Source organism: Andrena cerasifolii, chromosome 6 (genome assembly GCF_050908995.1).
Source record: "Andrena cerasifolii isolate SP2316 chromosome 6, iyAndCera1_principal, whole genome shotgun sequence".
In the NCBI taxonomy this organism is placed as follows: domain Eukaryota; kingdom Metazoa; phylum Arthropoda; class Insecta; order Hymenoptera; family Andrenidae; genus Andrena; species Andrena cerasifolii.
The window spans coordinates 6,437,299-6,455,592 of NC_135123.1; the positions used below are offsets into that span (position 1 = coordinate 6,437,299).

An 18,294-nucleotide genomic window follows, 5' to 3' on the forward strand; every position below is an offset into this window, starting at 1 on the left:
CATTTATACAAGGTTTGTGCAAATTAGACAGGAATGAACAATTAGTTAAAGGTTCCTTGTGTTTTTGATAAATATTATGAACGTTATTCGAAAAATATAAATTTTGTAATATTTCTTTCAATTTCTCGAGAATCCTCGAGAAGTATGATCTGATTTCTGAATTCTCGAGAAACAAGAGATATCGAGAAATCAGGAACACTAACTGGCACTATATGACCCAATGTGCCTGACCAATAGTTATGATAAACTACTGTACGAACTAACAGAGTCTGAAAAATGCCACAATTTTCTTCGCCCGCCTTGCTTATCTTTCTCCAGGCACCATACGACTGATTGTGCTTAAGTTGCACTTACCGTGCACGTGTTTACGGTCATTATTACCAGAGAGAGTGAAACGACGTGGCGCGTTAATTATTTACTTGCAGGCGGACACGACCAGCGGCAGTAGTCTAAACTGCGATACAGTTGACACTTCTATAGTTGACTGTATCCGCAAAACGTTTCCTTTCAAAGCCAGCGACTCGTGTCCGCCGTTTAACGCCCCTTTATAAAACGAGATGAGGCAAAACGAGCAAAGCCAGTGCAGATTCATTAATTCGTAATACATGCTAATGAATCTGCTGCAATCTTTATCTACATAATCCATCGCATTGCGATTTCAGTGCAGCTTTTTGTTGCGGATATTATTACCAACGTGAAAGTGAGATTCCAATGAGATTTAAACGGAAGAAAAAAAATGGGTTCGGATTAATGGCGCTGGCTGCGGACAGTGGAAGATATTTTACATTTAAATTCGAGACCGTCGAACGAGTTATTACGCGAAGCCGCTGCGAAATGAAAACCACGACGAGTTGTACTTTCTCAAAGCCGGGGAGATTGTCTCACAGCCTCGGCGAGCTCGCGCTGTGGCGGGAAAAGAGAACAATGCCTCGGTTAATTACGACGATCTTAATTGCCTCGGGCTCTCTTTCCTTCTCGGGCACAGCCAATCGTTAATTTCTGATGGCAACCGAAGCACTCGATTTTCTTGCGGCAATTACCCCAATCTGTAACTATCGACTATTGGACGCGTGATTTATATTTTGCCCCTATCGCAATTAAATTAAACTCGCTCTTTCACTATTTATCACTCGTCAAAGACAGCTGAACGGGTGTCTTCTTCTGACATCGCGGCTCAGTTTTGCCGATAAGGCACCTCGGTACCATTACTTTCTAATTCACCCATACTTGTTGGATTATGTTGCAATTCTTTCATATTTACTAATACTTGAATTTCAAATTGAATTATAGTGATACAGTCGAGCCTCGATTACTCGAATCTCTAGGGAAGGGAAAAAATTCTTCGAATTATAGAGGTTTCGGCTTATCGGGTTTTCAAGTAAGAGAGGCTCAACAAACGAAAATTCGGCTTATAGAGGCTTTGCACGACTGTTAATTTTTCGACTTGTGAAGCTGTAGAGCAAGACAAATTCAAGTTTTAACGATCAATTGTTTATTGTATACCTATAATCAAGTATACCACAACTTATGTACTACATATATATATATCATTTTATGCTTGAAATATTACTCTCTATTACATATTCAAAAAATTTGTGATTTTGCTTTGTGCTAGTCTTTGAGTGTATTGTAAATCAATAGCATTTTCAATCGTGAATAATGCAGAGAAAACATTTTCCTCAATATTTTGAAATCTTTCTACGAAATTTCGTAATACATATGTAGAAGTAAACTTCGACTTGTAGAGGTCGGAGTTCTTCTAAATTCGAGTTGTAGAGGTGAACTACATAATTTAACATGTAAAATATAGTTCGAGTTATAGAAGTGTTTACAGCGGAGCGAAAGGGAATGAAGAAAATTTTCGAGTTATCGAGGTTCGAGTTATCGAGGTTCGAATTATCGAGGTTCGAGTTATCGAGGTTCGAGTTATCGAGGTTCGAGTTATCGAGGTTCGGGTTATCGAAGTTCGAGTTATAGAGGGTCGAGTTATCGAGGTTCGACTTGTCGAGGTTCGAATTATCGATGGTCGAGTTATCGAGGTTCGAGTTATCGAGGTTCGAGATATCGAGGTTCGAATTATCGAGGTTCGACTGTACTAATATAAATAAAGCCTAGTATCGAAGTTACTTATATCAAAATTAGAGGGGCGGGGGACTTTCCCTTTTTTCCGTTATTACATATGTAAATACAGCTTGATCAAGCGATTCCATACCATAATTACGTAAACACTTGTCCAGGGTCGGCCACCCCACGATCCACGGCCTCGTCTCTCGGCCTCCCAGCAGGCCCAGATACTGAGCGACGTCCAGCAGCATCAGCAACGTTACCGAAGGCCTCAGCAGGATTCCCCCAACTCGCGCGGATCCCCCATCGCGAATTACGAGCAAGCCAGCTCGAAGCAGCAAACGGACGGCTCGTACCCCGCTCTGGCAAAGTACAAAGTAGATCGCGCCAAGCAGCAACAGATCCAGCAGCTGCTGCAACAGCAGCAGCAGGTGCAGCAGCTAATCCAACAGCAACAGCAGAAGATAGCCCAGCAGCTGGGCAACTCCAATTACCTCGGGAACGTTCAGACCCAGTTCCCGGCGCAGTCGCCCAAGCAGCAGTTCCAGCAACAGTACGCCGGCCAGTATCAGAACCCCGGCAGCCAGTTCCAAAATCTTCAGCAAGACCTCTCGCAACCTCTGTTCAGCGATCGACAGACGCTGCAGCTGCAGGAGTACTTGGAGAAGCAGCGGGAGTTGGAGCTGGTGCAGAAGCAGAGGCAACAGCTGTTGCTGGAGCAACAGGAGCTGAGGAGGCAGCAGGAGAACCTCAGGCTCCAACAGCTCCAGAAGCTCACGTCGACAACCCCCGCGCCTGTTCCCCTCACTTCTGCTAGCACGGTCTCTGTTAGCACCGCTTCTCCCCCCGTTCTCGTGTCGCTGCCCACGGCACGGAAGATCACCCCATCGGAAACAGAGCTGTTCCTCAAAGCAATCGCCACTCATCAGAAGAAGTATTCCACGACCACGCCTATTCCAAGCACGATTGCAGCGACGACTACGAGCAAGCCCTCCATCGCCACCACCGCATCTTCCAAAAGCTACCACGAGAAGGTAACAGTCACCTCCAGCATCCCGGAGAACCTCTTGAGCCTGATTCAGGATCAGGAGAATCAGTTCATTCGACAAGGGAAACCTAAGCCCCAGATCAAGGTCATATACCAGACTGAGAAGCCACCAACGGAGAAAGGCTCCAGCACCAAAAACAGATCAGCCTCCCTGGGCTCCGAAAGGGATGTTCTGCTGAAGCAGCTCAAGCTGGCTTTAGCTCAGTCTGTCGACGACGATGTTAGAAACGTCAGCACAAGAGATATCGTCCTTCCGAATGGGAAGAAGATTCAGTTCATCGACGCTCCAAGTGGCCTGTCCTCCATTGTGCCCACGGATAGTTCCAGTCTATCCACGTCCACTTCGACGCTCGCTACTTCCACGACTACCATCAAACCTCCAAAAGCCATCTTCGAGGAACTGACGAAGGGTGTGCTACCCCCTGGCGCGGACTTCGAGATTATCAGACAGAAGAGCGACGGGAAGCTGGAAGAGATTGGTAAAACACCGATTCAAAGCCTACCAGCTAAGAAGGTGACGTTCGTCGTGTTGGAGGAGCAACCAGATGGTAGCTACAAAGTCCAAGGGGTCAAGGGAAACGCGGATAAAGAAGGGACCGACGTGGACTCCATCGTGGAGAAGATTAAGAAAGGGGAACTGAAATTACCACCCAGATCTTCGAGCCCAACTACCCCTGCTACGCTTCAGACTGTTGGGTCCAGCCTTGATCCTAATTTAATTGTAACCAGACAGAGCACATCGATCTCGTCGCAAAGCCCCACCACCTTTCGACCGACCACTGTCAGGGCCACCATTTCGTCGAGATACACCGAGAGGTATGCTTAATGATAAATCGAAAATAGACAGTGTCTGGGAAAAGGGTAGTCAGAGCTGGGGAATAAAAAATTCTTGGTAGATCTCGTCGAAGGGAAAAGCTTTGCAGGGTAAATACTTTAGTGAGATACTCTGATCGTTCAGCTTCCTCTGTATCCCCAGTTCCTCCCAACGCCTGCTGCATAACATGTATTCCTCCTGGGATATACTTTCACCCCTCAAAAATGGGATCGGTCACGAAAACAGAAATACATATTTCCTATGTGCAGTGCTCAGCACGATATTTGAAGGGGAAACAAGTCGATATTCAAGACGATCACCCAGAAAAAGTTATTCCCCATCTGCTATTTATTTTTGCCCAAGGAACCACCCTCCCCAATTGTCTTACCCAGCTCATCCCGGCCCTCTGTAAAGACTACTCTCAGACATACTGCCTAAAGCATTCTGTGGAGCGATCCAAGCATGCATTCGGCGTAACGTACTCTGTCCATTCGCAGCAAACCCACAGAATACTTCTCCCACGTCACGATCTCCCCGAACTCGGTCTCCACGACCGACAAGTACTTGTCGTCGGCGTCAAGTGTCTCCGGCCACGTGTTCAACTCCTTGGGCACTGTCACCACCCCCAAGTTGGCCACGCTGGAACAGGACGCTCGCGTGACTACGAAATACCCAGCCGTGAACAGGAGCCACTTCATCCCAACCATGGCCCCGGTCAACGAGATCATCACAACAACACCTGCGCCGGTGCCGACCACTTTCTCGCATCACTCGACCAATCCTTATGTTCACTTCAACCCAGCCAGCGAGGCTTCCCCGGCGCTCAGGACGATTTCTACGACTGCTAGGCCAGCCACCACCTTACATAACGAGAATATCATATACCAGGAGAGCTTCGAGAGGTCCACCATCTCCCCCCAAACAGAATTACCGTCCACAAAGAGCCTGGTCCAGGAAACTCTGACCGCGTTGCTGAGGAGGGAAGGGCTGTTCGCGATGGCCAAGTATTTGAGGCAGTCGGGCCTCGATAACGTGTTGAACGAAACTGGTAAGTATCACGCTGAACCTTACCAGCTTTTATGATGGGACTAAAATTCCGATGGTATACCACGTGCGGAATTCCTTCAGACGTATATGTTAGCTATGCTCGCTGCACGCCTATAGGCGGTTCCCGCACGCGGCTGCGTGTACCGACCGAGCGCGTGGATCCAAAGGGATTATCTGTAATAATTGGATATTGATTTCTAATTTGATTGTGTGGGTAATCAAGGGCTAAGGAATTCTACCTGTCAAAATTTACACAGTTCGTTCGCAAGCGGCTTTTAGCAACGCAACAGTCGCTGGAAAAAATGTTCTCACGGATAGCTGAAGGTTTCGACACGTTTGCCTCTTGCTAAGAACAATGATGCCCAGTTCGCGTTACTCGAATCTTTGAATTACAAAGGCGACCTAGTTGCGCCTTATAATCATCGATGGGCGATACTTCGAGTGTTACCGTAATTGACCTATATAACTCAGCGACTCGATGGGGCATTGTAGTGCCTTCTTTAATTTACGAATCAGTCGGTAACCTAGCGACAATTAATTCAAGTCTATCGGGGACAACGCAAGTGGTTTCTCACCACTTTTTATAGTCCTGCCAGAAATCTAAATTTCCATTCTTTATCTATCCATTTAAATGAAAAATGTTTATATTTCTTGTAATGAGAAAAATGGGACATTTCATATGCTTATGAGCGAACTTCTCGCCTTCTTGCACAATCTACTTAGCTGCATGTGCACACGTTTCGCAACGTTTAAACGCAGCAACGATGTCCAGCTCGCTTTTGAAATGCCGTTACTGTGTAACGCGTGCAACTGCATGACTGCAGCTATCGTTAAAGAAATACAGGAGCGAAGATCGTGCAACTCTAATTACCAACGCGTTAGCTGAGCGGAAAAATCCTCCACTTCCGTCGATTAAAAGTCAAAGAAGCGTAACGGTGCCCCTTCGCGTCTAACGCCGTCTGACGGGGATTGGCCGGACAGTAATTACCATCCCGATTGAGAAACGTGCACTGGTTCTAATTGCAATAATTCTTCTTACTCTTTTATGCGTCCTCTTCGTCCAACGTTACTGCTCATTTAACACTTTCCGCACTTAGGGCCTAATCGCGCGAGTTTCCGTTCACGCGTACCATCGGTGGCCCAGGCTGTGGCGGCAAATGCGATAATTATGCGTTAATTCACGATAGTATACCCTGACCCTTCGACGATGAGCGACTTTCGACTACGTTTCGAGCTATTTTAATAAACAATTTTTCAGTGATTTCACTGGCGTTCATAAGTTTTGGCAGGAAATGTGATAATTGGTGGCGATTGAATGCTTTCCACTGCTTCTAATCTAAAATACCAAATAAATAGTTGGTTAGAGTCCTGCAATAAATTTGCAAAGTTTCGTCAACGCGTCCTGACAAAATTAATGTAACTCACGCGACAAATAGTCTCGCTGCATCGAGGCAGAACCGAAGTGTCCACTGTCGTCGGGGGGAGGGGAATTCCAATCGAAGAGAAATCCTCGTACAAAAACACGTGGGAAATAAATTAGGAAGTGCATCAGTGAAAGTTTCGACGCGACACAATGTCCACAAATAGATTTGAAAGTAAACATTTAAATACAGACACGCCACGCTTCAACGAGCTATAATTATATTAACCCAAGTGTAATTATCAGACTCGTTTTGTACTTTGTTGCACCTCCGTCTCTCAACGGAGTATTATAATTGGTAGACAATAAGCAGGTTGTAATCTGCCCGTTACAGGTCCGTACACAATATTCGTCCCGACTGACAAAGCGTTTCGAACACTACTGGTGCAACTGGGCGGTCCCGAAAAAGCTGAACAGAAATTCAGAGATAACCCAAGGCTTCTTAGCGGGGTATGTAAAAAGGATTATCTCTTTGCCAATCGCCGTTTCGTTAGTTCAGCTAAATAGTCTTTCAATTAATTCACTGCTGTTCTTACTGCGAAGGGAAACAGTCTCCACGAGTCTACAGTTAAGGGGGGACAACAGGGTAACGGCCCCAGAAACAAAGGTATCTTTAGAAATTTATCGAAAGCAAGCTACTTGAATTTTTCTTGAAATCTTTTATTAGATCTTTAAGCTGTACGAATATCTTTTCTGAAATTTATTTAAAGCAGATTTATAAGCTGCAGGGGGTCAGTAAGTTTGCGCTCCAATCAGACAGTTTTTCGACGAAACAGTTCTTCTGAAATGAAAAAACCAAAAAGTTTTAGGAACTATATGCGAGTGGCTATCCAATAAAAAGTGCCGAAAGTTTCAAAAAGATTCATCAAGTAATTTGCTTTTAATACATTTCCAAAGAGACCTGTAATTTTCTTCTGAAAGAATTAAAAGCAATCGAAATTTAGAGTAATATCTGACGAGCCCAGACATGGTTGAGTGGAGGGCAGCAGGCGTATTTGACAAATATTCAGGGGCATTTTTCTCGAAAACGAACGTTGAATCATACGAAAAAGTTTCCTCGAAAGCAAAGCTTGATATCAAGAGAGTTCGTCTAAAACGAAGTCCCATATCAAAGCGAAGAGTTAATAGATAATTCCACATAATTAGTAACGTCGTGTGTTTTTGTTACACAGCTTCTCCTGCACCACGTGATACCAGGATCCTTTAGAATCGATTCCCTGCAAGACGAAATGACTGGCGTTAGCTTAGCTGGGACTCAGCTAAGAGTAAACGAATACCCGATGCATGACCACGAGTGGAACGACATAAAGGTATGCTCTTGTTGCACAAAGGCCCGACGACTATTCATTCCATTACACTGTTCGACAAAGCTTAACTTTTTTCGGACTTCTAACATTCAATAGCCGTTTCTTATAGGTTTTCGTGCCCTGAAAACGAATCCGCAAACCGCTTGTCGCCATCACCCTCAGTTTTTGAGAAATTCTGCTGCATCACGTGGAGTAGTCAGATTTTCTCCTAGACCCTTAGTTTTGGAAATAAATTGAAAGATATCTTCAAAAATGGGTGCATTTCGGGTGTCCTTTTCCCTTTGATCGATGTTAAAACATATGTAAATGTTCATAATGCAATAATAACTTATATCGTTGTATTCGGGAGGGTTCGTAGAATAATTTGACGCAAGGAGCAACCGAATAAGTATTACCGTTTCGACAGAAAAGGTGTTCAAAGTTGAAAATTTGCAGTTATTTTTTCAAAATCGAATTTCTCAAAAACTGAGGGTGATGGCGACAAACGGTTTGCGGATTCGTTTTCAGGGCACGAAAGCCTATAAGAAACGGCTATTGCATGTCACAAGTCCAGATGGCTGTCGAACTGTGCTATTAACCAGCGCACTGACCTCTCCAACTATTTCCTTCAATTCATCAATCCGCGTTTTAGGATCGATGAGTCACCGACGCTGTGCGTCGAACATATTTATCGACAAGTTGTTTCTTGTTGATCCAGTTTATTGGCCTTCTAGACCGCGATAGAAACATTCCATTCACTTGTAAATAATGCATGATATCGTACGTTCTCGAGGAAACCATCGTTTACTTTTCCTTGTGCACCAAAACGGAGCAAACTTCGAAGGTGATGAGAAGATTCGACGTTGGGGTAGCTTCGGTGGCATTTTTCAACCGGTGTTCCTTGAATATTTATTTTTCAGATATTATTCAAATGCGGATTATGAGATTTGGCGCCCCTAGGCTGAGAAGCGTCTGCCGCCCCGCTTCCGCGAAAGATCAACAAATATTTTAATTGAAGGGTCGAGGCAATTTAAAAATTAATTCGATATGGCTACTCATATATGAGCTTTTAAAGTTTTCTCAAGCCCCTGTGTTTAAACATTTTCCAAAATTTGCCGCCCTAGACTGCAGGCCCAATTAGCTTATACACAAATCCACCCCCGGTTCATCCGCTTGTTCTCTTTGCTCGATAAAATTAGTTTGGAATTTAAAATTGAAATAGGAGTTAAATATATTAATAAGAATCGAGTGTATTTTTATATAAATTGTGATAAGAGGCACTGATGTATGTATTGTTCTTCATCCCCACAAGCAGGTGACCACGATAAATGGAGCAAAAGTTGCGCCAAATAAACGCGACATCGAGATCCCACAAGGTATCGCCCATGCAGTAGACAAGGTGATGTTCCCGCTTCCGGTTGGCGATTTGGTGCAAACATTGCAAGCTGACCGCGAGAGAAGGTTCACCACTTTCTTAAAAATGCTTTACATCTCCGGCCTGCAAGATACTCTAGCAGGTAAAATTGAGGAGACACTATTTAATCCTAAGAATCTTCCAACATTAAATTAAAAGTAATACACATAAAGCAATAATAGAATAATCATAAAGCGCGTATTTCTTCGGAATTAAGCTATTTGAGTACATTTCTAATGTTGTAATTGATATAAACATGTAGTGAAAAGAAGCCAAGGTGCGTGTGTGTGTGTGACAAGTCTTCTTTGTCACTTAATAAAATAACAACGCAAGAACGCAACTAAACGCAGCTGTGCTATTTAGCAGCAAAGGTAATTAAAGTAATTACGTTTCCAGGGCCTAAAACTTTCACCGTCTTTGCCCCAACGGACTCCGCTTTCGATGCAGCAACCTCGAAAGACGGAGCGTCAATTTGGACCGAAGAGGACGGGCCCGAAGCTGCGAAAACGATCATTTCGAGGCACGTTTTGCCGTCGAGCCTCTACACGTCGGGGATGAGGTATTATCTGCAGAAGGACACCCTACGTCCTCAGTCGCCAGTCCATATTCACAAAAACGGCGGTGAGTACTTCGCGGCAAAGACTAGTAATTCTTTATATTCCTTATGATTTTAATTCATCAAAAAAAGAGAGAACGATAGCTAACAGTATCATTTAGAAATCATTCTCTTCGGATCTGAATATCGAATCCACTGATTCTCGTGCAGGGTGTTTTAGAAGCGCAGGCAAAGACTTGACTGGTTAATAGAACTCGTGAAAAGTAATACAGAATTTTTATTGAACTTAGGTTCGTCTATTACATTCTGTTCTCTTTTTTTTAACAGAAATAAATTCTGAACTAAATAATTTTAGGGGCGAAAATTTGTGTAAAATTGAAAGTAATCGAGGCGAAGAAGTTACGTGTAGAAATGTAATCATTTCATATTTAATTTGAGTTTAACCATTTTGTGAGGAATATAAAATTATCACGATCAGCATACATTAACAAGCAGACGAACAAATTAACAAATTCGTTAAGTGAAAGATACATAGTATGCGTTTGGAAAGTTTACGAGCGGGGGAGAAGTTGAAACAATTTCCTTTTCGCAAGAACTGCCAATTAACACGCGAGTCTTGAAAAATCAACGTCCTAATGACCTATTTGCTCGTTAAGCAGTGCTTTCCCCCCCGTTGTAATTAACGCTCCCTTTCTTGTCACTCCGCGTCAAATCGCGCAACATTCGATACCATGATCCCCGTTTTTTTTTTTTGCAAACCTTTGTGGTTTACTAAACATCTTAATATATATAAATGAACGCATTCTATTGTAGTCACTGTAATAATTATATATAATTATCTTACAATTGCACAAAATTCCAGTTAAAATATTAGTAGATATAGAAAATAATATTCCAAGTAAAAAAAGAACATTTGGAGGGAATTGTCTCGTTTTTTAAATGAATTGGAATTTATTCGAGAGTATACTTTGAATTATATTCAAATTTTGCCCCCCTCTTTTTCATACTTCCTTTTCAATCTTTCCTAGTAATTGTTACGAGATCGTAGAAAAAGGTTTTGCAACGCAAAAACGTAAAATATTTCCTATCGTGTTCCAGGTCGAGTACGAGTGAACGAGGCGCATGTCGTAACGCATAATATACCAGCAACAAATGGGGTTTTACACGCAATTGACGGTATACTATAAACGTGCAACAGCCGTTAGATCATGTTTTGAAAAATTACGTTCTCCGACGAACAAATACCCCAGTCGCAGACCAACGATAATAATTAGCGCGTTGCGATTCTCTGCGACGTTTAATATATCTTTAATATAAAATAGCTTCCCTAAATTTACATTCACGACTAAAACAGAACCGTGGTTACGACGATAATTACAAAATTATTTTCAGTCCAAGTTACACTAGATTGCAAAAAATTGGAAACTTTCTCAAGCGCGAATGTCTCTTACGGATAGATAAATTGTATAAATAAATTTGTAAACGCCTTCTTTTAAAAGCAAAAAGACATTCTCGTGCGTATGTATATACATTACGAAGTGAATCATTGATTCGTTAATTGTAATAAGTTATTACCTTATAATCCTCAAGGATTCTGCAAAATTGTGTGTTTCACATGATATTAGAAATTTTCAAATGGTGACTGAACTCTATGATGTTTGAAAATAGATACAGAAAAATCTCTGCGACTATGGTGACCTCCTCAATTAATAAATCAAGACGATTTGCCATAGATGTTGCGAAATTTATACGAGGAAAAGCTAATGGGACCTTCTTTGAGCTGGATACATAGAAACACTAATTTATATAACATAGGTGTATGTTGCCCGCTCATGTGTTACAGGCACGCAGGTGCAAAGAAGTATAATTACTATTGTATAGGATGGTAACGTAATACCATGGCTATATAGTATTATTGTAGCGTGTATTATTTTATAAATAAATGTACAGTATGTTTTTCATAAATTATTATTGTTTGGCATTACCTTCGCTACTTCGCTAACAAGGAACATCTGCGATGTGTCCAACACCAGGTGTGGCCTACCTACTCTTCAGATCGCAAATCACTTAATTAATACCCACAAAACGTGAGTTTCCCTATGCCATCTAATAGAACTTTGTATGGAAAAAGAGACATCATTTAATATAATGCTTTCTTAAAAAAATTATCTACAATTCATCTCGACGGATAATTTATAATTAAAATTTTATTTTCGTAGTAATGACGATTAGAAATTAAATTTATCAATTCTTTACTATCAGTATAGTGCTTTGCATATACCTTTTAGGATAAAGTTCTAATAGTTCGCCTTGTATTTCTTAATTTCCACCATTATGTGATGTATATTGGTTAGCTGTGCTCGTGCATTTGGCGGTAGAATTTTATGAAGTCTGTGGTAATATTGCACCAATTGTGTCATTGAACGTTGCACCAATGCTGTGCCGAGCACCAGACTAGGGAAGGATTTTAATACTTCCCGATTAATTTCTTCTAATGCCCGTTTCCAATTATTCGTAAAAGATTGCACAAGAGCTAACGCTTTCCCCTCTTGCCTTTTCAAATCATCTGTTTGACCTTTCTCGATTAAAACCTCTGACTCCTTCACTAACTGTATTATGCCACCGAAATATGGGCTTAAAACTTCTTCGACATATTCCGCGGAACGGGCATTCAATTGATCTCGAAAGCTTTCAGCTTCCTTTGAATTATCTCGTGTTCGTTCCTGAAAAAAGATCTTTCTATTAGAAAATATGAAATATATCATTAGCTTCTGTAATAACCGACTTCTCGTAATAAATCGAGAAGACCATATGAAATTTATAAAAGTTCTTCATGAAACGAACTCTTTTATAATAATTCTAATTTACTTTCTTACCATTAGTACTCCAAGAACTAAATCATAATTATTGATGAGGAAAACCAATTGCTCGATTCTATTAGGGAATATCGTTGCCATTCTTAATAAGAAGCACTGGACAGCTTCTCTCAGCTCTGCTAACAATTGCGTTGCTCCTTCGCAAGGGAATCCTTCGACTACACTGACCATTGCAGCGCTGAATTCAGCATATCTTCGTGTGATCTGCAGATGAATATTACAATTTACGTCTTACAACATTCTTTCAGATTTATTATTCTCAACTTACGTAATGCGGTCCAGTTTCTTTACTAAGTTTCAACGGGTCGCAGTCCTTTATACTTTGAATATTCAATTGGAAGACACATTCGAACCTGAAACGCGCATATATTAAATTGTCGAAGTGATTATTAAACTATTAACATTGCCCTTGTATCGATGTACACACCTGGGCCAAATTACTGTGTTCAAAGTGTCCCAGTATTTATCTAAAGCTGGTACCGCCCTTTTATGACAAGTCAGCTGATAACGCATGACTAAATGTAAACAAAGGAATAAAGCAATCGTGTCATAGCAATCGTCCACAAAAGATTGCAGGTTTTTCACCATCAAATTCAACGTCTTTCCCATTACCTGTAAAAGATACACATATTTACGGCCGTTCTTTCTACTCTCTCCATTAAAATTACATAGAAGAATGTTGTTCTATCTTACCTGATTAAAAATATCCATTGCTTGTATACCGCGTACTTTAAAAAATTCAGTTAAAAATAAATATTCGCGACAAGCATTATCTACAAGAGCGTACTGTTCGCTTCTGAAGAGAGCTTCATAATGGTACTGTGGAAACGAAAGTGCGTACAATTAAATTTGTATTTTATATAATAAAAGGAATTTATATTACATTTTATTCTCTATTTTCACAATAACTGTTGCGCTCACCCTTGTTTTAGACGCTGTATGAGGCACAATGATAGGTGCTTCCAACTGGGACGCTAAAACATCCCCTCTATTGCCTATAGAAAACACAGTACCCCTGTGCTTTAACGTGGTTTTATGAAAAATCCCTCTTCCCACATTATCTTCGACTCCCATTAAATCATCTTTAGTAGCTCCTTCCTCGAACTATAGAATTTGAGAAGCTTTAAATAATATCCAAGGCCATTCTCACGAGTTTCTAAATTATTCTTACGTTACCTGCAATTTCATCAATCTCGAGGAGTACGATTTAAAATAAGAGTAATATATTTTACTCATCGTGCTGACGTACTCTCCACAAATTTCTTCGGCTACATTTCGCTCGTTCGCTAAAATGAACTCGAAGAAGAACTTATACTTCAACATATTATTCTGGGGCACTTGATAATTGGTCATTGGCTTTCTAAACTTATAAATCTGCTCCAGAAGATACGTTCTGATTTTAGCCATCGCTTTCACTTTCAATTTCTCTAGTATATCCTTCACATCTAAGCACGACTTTGCTTCTTTAAAAGTTTGCTCTTTTACGAAGTTTATTTTGTGATTTAGCGTTTGTAGTTGCGTCAGAAATTCTTTCTCTGTTACCGGACAATCCATGATGCCTCTATAAGTATTAGTAAAGTATGCATCAAGTTACTAAGGGTTAAATAGAAATTTAATTCTTACGCGATAAGAGCTTCGGATACAGTCATATCTTCGATAAATTGGCTAAGGGGACCTCTAATTAATTGCCTATTCAACAGTTGTTGGCTCATCGCTACAGATTTACGTTGGAGGTAAAGTATTTCCGAGCTTATACTCCCTAAATCTAACTGGAAACTCATCAACATCGATTCCATTTTCTGCAACAGAATATGCTCCTAAGTCACTTTTTTAAAATACATATACTGCATTACGATCAGCCACGAGAGAATAATTGAATTCTGATATTCCACAGAACACCGAAGTCTAACCTCTAAGATATTATCGCAGTCAGCGATTTGGTTGTGAAGGCTCGCTATATTCTCGCTCTCTTTAATGTAATCCTGAATAGACTTATTTTCGACTTCCTTCAATTCTTTCTCGATTTGTCTGGAATATTGGCGCAAATCTGTACCAGTCTTTAGAACCTCCTGAACAACATCGTCTCCGAGGTTTTGAGGTAGTTGTACCTCGTTATCATCGAAGATATCAATTTCACCTGACATGTTACGAACTTGTTTCGTTTACTTTCTTAAAATAAATTCAATTACTTAAATTTACATATATTATACAGTAGCAAACACTATTTCTTGTCACATCGTACACGCGATTCACGTTCCAACACTTGCAGCTGTCACGACTGTCATCAACTGTCATTGACAGCATTTACTCCAAACTGCTCCGCACATCGATTTTCATTAAAAATTTTAGATGCTCTATCTGATCTGATCTAGGGAACCTGAGGCTTGGCAGCAGTGGTGGGTAAATACACGAATTTTTTATTTTATACACGACACGTGACTTAAATGTCGTAAATGTCATAAATGTCGTAAATGTGTCATAAATGTCGTAGGTATATCTGGAATGAAAATAACTAGGAAGATTAGACCTCTAGTGGCGCTGGCGGATACTACGTCGCGATTCCGTGGTGGGGCCGGGACGCACAAACCTATAAAACATTTTTCGTATATATTGCTTTATTCTAAAGCAAACGCTTAAGCATTCGGCATCCTTTACTAGCTACTAGGTTAGTAGAGGATACCGCATGCTTAAGCACTTGCTTAAGAATAAGTAGCGACTAAGAATACCGTTCATAGTGGAAAGCTTCCACTGTGAAACGAGATCGGTAAAGCCCGTACTTTTCATTCCACATAGCGACCGATTTTTAATCGTCTACGATCAATTTCGATAATGCGTGACCAGTAAAGTATTGTTTACTTTTATTTATGTTCATAAATGTTGCAAGTTTTAAATAATAATGTTGATTGGTTTACGCACGGCGTCATCACCGCTAATCCAAGCTAGCCAAGGCAAATAAGGCCGCAGCCAACCAGCGTTGACATCCGATTCCGCGACTACGCTGATTGGCCTGGCTTGGTTTGGCTTGACGGTGGCGCCGTTCGTTTCCCACCTTGGCGTTGATTGGTTATTCCCCCTCCGCGAAATAGTTTGATCATTCCTGTAATTTCCGCTTCTCACTGACCACCCTCCAAACTTTGGTCGCCGCGGGGGCTAAGGCGCGCGGCGGGAGAAAAAGGGCGTTGCTTCTGAAACTCGGCGGAAAAGATCACTTTTCCCAAGCCTGAGCTATACTCTGCTATGTTTTAGCTTAGCTTTTGATGGAAACGGTTCCATAAGAATGTAATGAAGTTAATTTTTTTAAAACGTAGCATGGCATAGTATAGCATAGCTTAGCTTCTAGATGGATTCCCGGCTTTAAAACTCTTTCCTACAACCAAACTTCCTTGTGAAATCTTTCTCGTTATATATAGCTTCATCAATTTATCTTCTATATATACTGACAGCAGCTGGCAGACTGTTATATATCAATAATATCCACGCTCAAAGTCAATGTACTGAGTGATAACAACACAATAAAGTCATACAATGGTTTAATTCATAGAGCACAGGCATTGTGCTTAAACGCTTTATAGTGAAAATGTCAGGAAAAACTCCTGCTACGGATATTCTACAGCCTGTATGTTTTAAGAAATGGCACCTTCTTCAAAACAAAACGAAATATAATTGGCCAAATTTTGCTTATGTAAGTTTAAATTTAAAATAATTTTAAATAACGTATCGTGTTGTTTAAAAAACTTTTGGACTTATATTTCAAAATTGCCTTTAAATAAAAATGTAAATATCTATGTATATCTAAATTTCTCAGAAGAAAAATGCTCTGTTTGGTGAAACAAAGTTTCTTCCAGTCTGTTTTCCATGTTTAAAAAGAAAGTATAGCAATGCTTTTGATTAGCTCCTTTATCATTGCAAAATACGAAAATATTACTAATGAATGAAACATGAAAGTGTTTTATTTATAGTATTATTACTGGATTGAGAATGCCATAAAGTGGCGGGAAAAAAATCCCAACATTGCCATTGAAATCTATTCTCCATATGGGAATATCGAGCAAGGTACTTTTATTGGGATATGTAATGTGAGTATTTTGTGCGCGTAACATATAAATATATAATAATTATATTACTAATTTACAATCTGTCCAGTCCTCTTTGTATTTAGCGATAATATTCACATCGGAGCCGAACGATGAAACTTTGTATAAAGCGCTAACAGAAACTAAAGTTATAGATTGGAGTCGTCGGATATATTTAGGTGCTATCCACGAGTCTATCGTACCTACTGTATTCTCTGCAGTAGAATTCCTTAAAAGCGTACAAATTGTGGAAACAAGTATAAGCGTACTAGCTAACTTTTATTTTAAAACTGCAGAAGAATGTGCAAATGTCGAAATTTGGTACTATTTTTATTTGTTTTTATATTTGTTTGAAATTTTTATCATTTTTATATCAACATTATTTCATACGATTGATACAATTGGTGTGTTTTATTTCTTCTCAGTGTACCAAATGAATGCTACATAAAATCTTTGGAAAACTCGGATGTGGCTAAAATACATTTTGAATGGCCACACAAAGAAGTGGAGCATCCTGAATTATCCACGAGATATATAGGAACAATGGTAGAAATGAATGGAGGATTAGGATTATATTTAAAGAAAGATGACTGCCTAGTTTCTTGGGCTATACACAACGACTTCCATGGGATAGGAATGCTACAAACTTTGGAGGAACATAAGAGGAAGGGTTACGCGAAGGTTGTTATAAATGCGCTAGCAAAGAATCTTGGGGAGCAAGGAATTTCCCCAACTCTGTTCATCGTCAACGGGAATGTAACGTCTGAAACATTATTTAAACATCTCGATTGGAAAAGAATTTCACCACTTAGGTGGGTATTAATCACCAGGAAAGAATAAACACAGTTGAATACGAATAACCATGTAATAAATGCATTGTAAAAACAACAGAAACATGAAATAAATTTTCCATAAGTAATAACACGTAAGATTCCAATCATGTCTTATTATTCTTATAAATAAAGAGCAACCTTTTTATGCCATCTTTTCTCATTTACTCTTTCAAATTGAAGGGGGGACCCCAACCTGAATTCGATATTTATCTACGGACCTACGGATTTTTTACCTTAAATTATTTAATACTATTAATAATTTTAAAACTAAGGTAATTCGAAATTGATAAAACAATAGATTCTGATTCTGATTAAAGAAATTATTTACTGTTTAATTTGACCCACAGATTTTACGATCCAAATCGTCGATTTACTGCGGATCGCTAAATTCCACTTGAAAGTAAGAGCTTTTCATCACACTTAATCGCTGGAATTCAAGCTATTATTTTCTAGTTCTACTACCCTGCATTTTGAACGAGTACAATATATATATATATCCTATAGGAATTAGCAAAGTTAATTTCAGAATTATTGCATGTGAACTTTTTTAATTTCTTTTCGTGAATTTACGTCGATACGAAAGTCTGGCGAAAACGACTTTCAGGGAAACATTATTTTCGGGAAAAGCTCTTGTACTGAAGTGGAATTAGTAAAAGTCGACTTCACAACTTTTGCATGTGAACTTTTTTCGTAATTTGTGAATTTTTGTTGTGACAATAATTTTTTTTGAGGATATTAGGGGAGGGTCGAAATATAAGATTTCTAGAAAGGATTTGGGAAAGGGCGATTTCCCTGAGCAAGGGAATTAGCTTCTTTCATCCATGTAATAATTAACATTTCTGAAGAAAATCCGTAGATCAACG

The 18,294-nt window shown here is 40.1% G+C and overlaps 3 protein-coding genes across 5 annotated transcripts in view; 2 read left to right on the plus strand and 1 right to left on the minus strand.

The window, feature by feature from the left end:
- Nucleotides 1-11,630, plus strand: part of LOC143369978 (uncharacterized) — a 32,229-nt gene extending 20,599 nt beyond the window's left edge. Inside the window, exons 2-8 of one of the 3 annotated variants that reach the window (XM_076814535.1) lie at nt 2,238-3,928; nt 4,424-4,974; nt 6,728-6,843; nt 7,566-7,703; nt 8,992-9,196; nt 9,490-9,714; nt 10,748-11,630. In XM_076814535.1, the coding sequence (XP_076670650.1) occupies nt 2,238-3,928; nt 4,424-4,974; nt 6,728-6,843; nt 7,566-7,703; nt 8,992-9,196; nt 9,490-9,714; nt 10,748-10,836 (3,015 nt within the window). In that variant the 3' untranslated portion in view covers nt 10,837-11,630. Of the gene's footprint in view, nt 1-2,237; nt 3,929-4,423; nt 4,975-6,727; nt 6,844-7,565; nt 7,704-8,599; nt 8,697-8,991; nt 9,197-9,489; nt 9,715-10,747 lie in introns of those variants that run through there. The other 2 variants (XM_076814536.1, XM_076814537.1) reach the window with 2 other exon arrangements.
- Vps52 (vacuolar protein sorting 52) lies at nt 11,555-14,910 on the minus strand. Its single transcript, XM_076814544.1, has 9 exons — nt 14,436-14,910; nt 14,149-14,324; nt 13,702-14,086; nt 13,447-13,629; nt 13,219-13,344; nt 12,953-13,137; nt 12,794-12,878; nt 12,526-12,729; nt 11,555-12,372 (listed from the first exon to the last, which is right to left on the minus strand). Exons 1-9 carry the CDS (start codon nt 14,667-14,669, stop codon nt 11,947-11,949), a joined length of 2,004 nt encoding a protein of 667 aa, XP_076670659.1. The 5' UTR covers nt 14,670-14,910; the 3' UTR covers nt 11,555-11,946.
- Nucleotides 14,911-15,851: 941 nt separating this feature from the next.
- LOC143369941 (uncharacterized) lies at nt 15,852-17,520 on the plus strand. Its single transcript, XM_076814455.1, has 4 exons — nt 15,852-16,207; nt 16,485-16,601; nt 16,669-16,919; nt 17,024-17,520. The coding sequence occupies exons 1-4, from the start codon at nt 16,103-16,105 to the stop codon at nt 17,436-17,438; spliced, it is 888 nt and encodes a 295-aa protein (XP_076670570.1). The 5' UTR covers nt 15,852-16,102; the 3' UTR covers nt 17,439-17,520.
- The last annotated feature ends 774 nt before the right edge of the window (nt 17,521-18,294 follow it).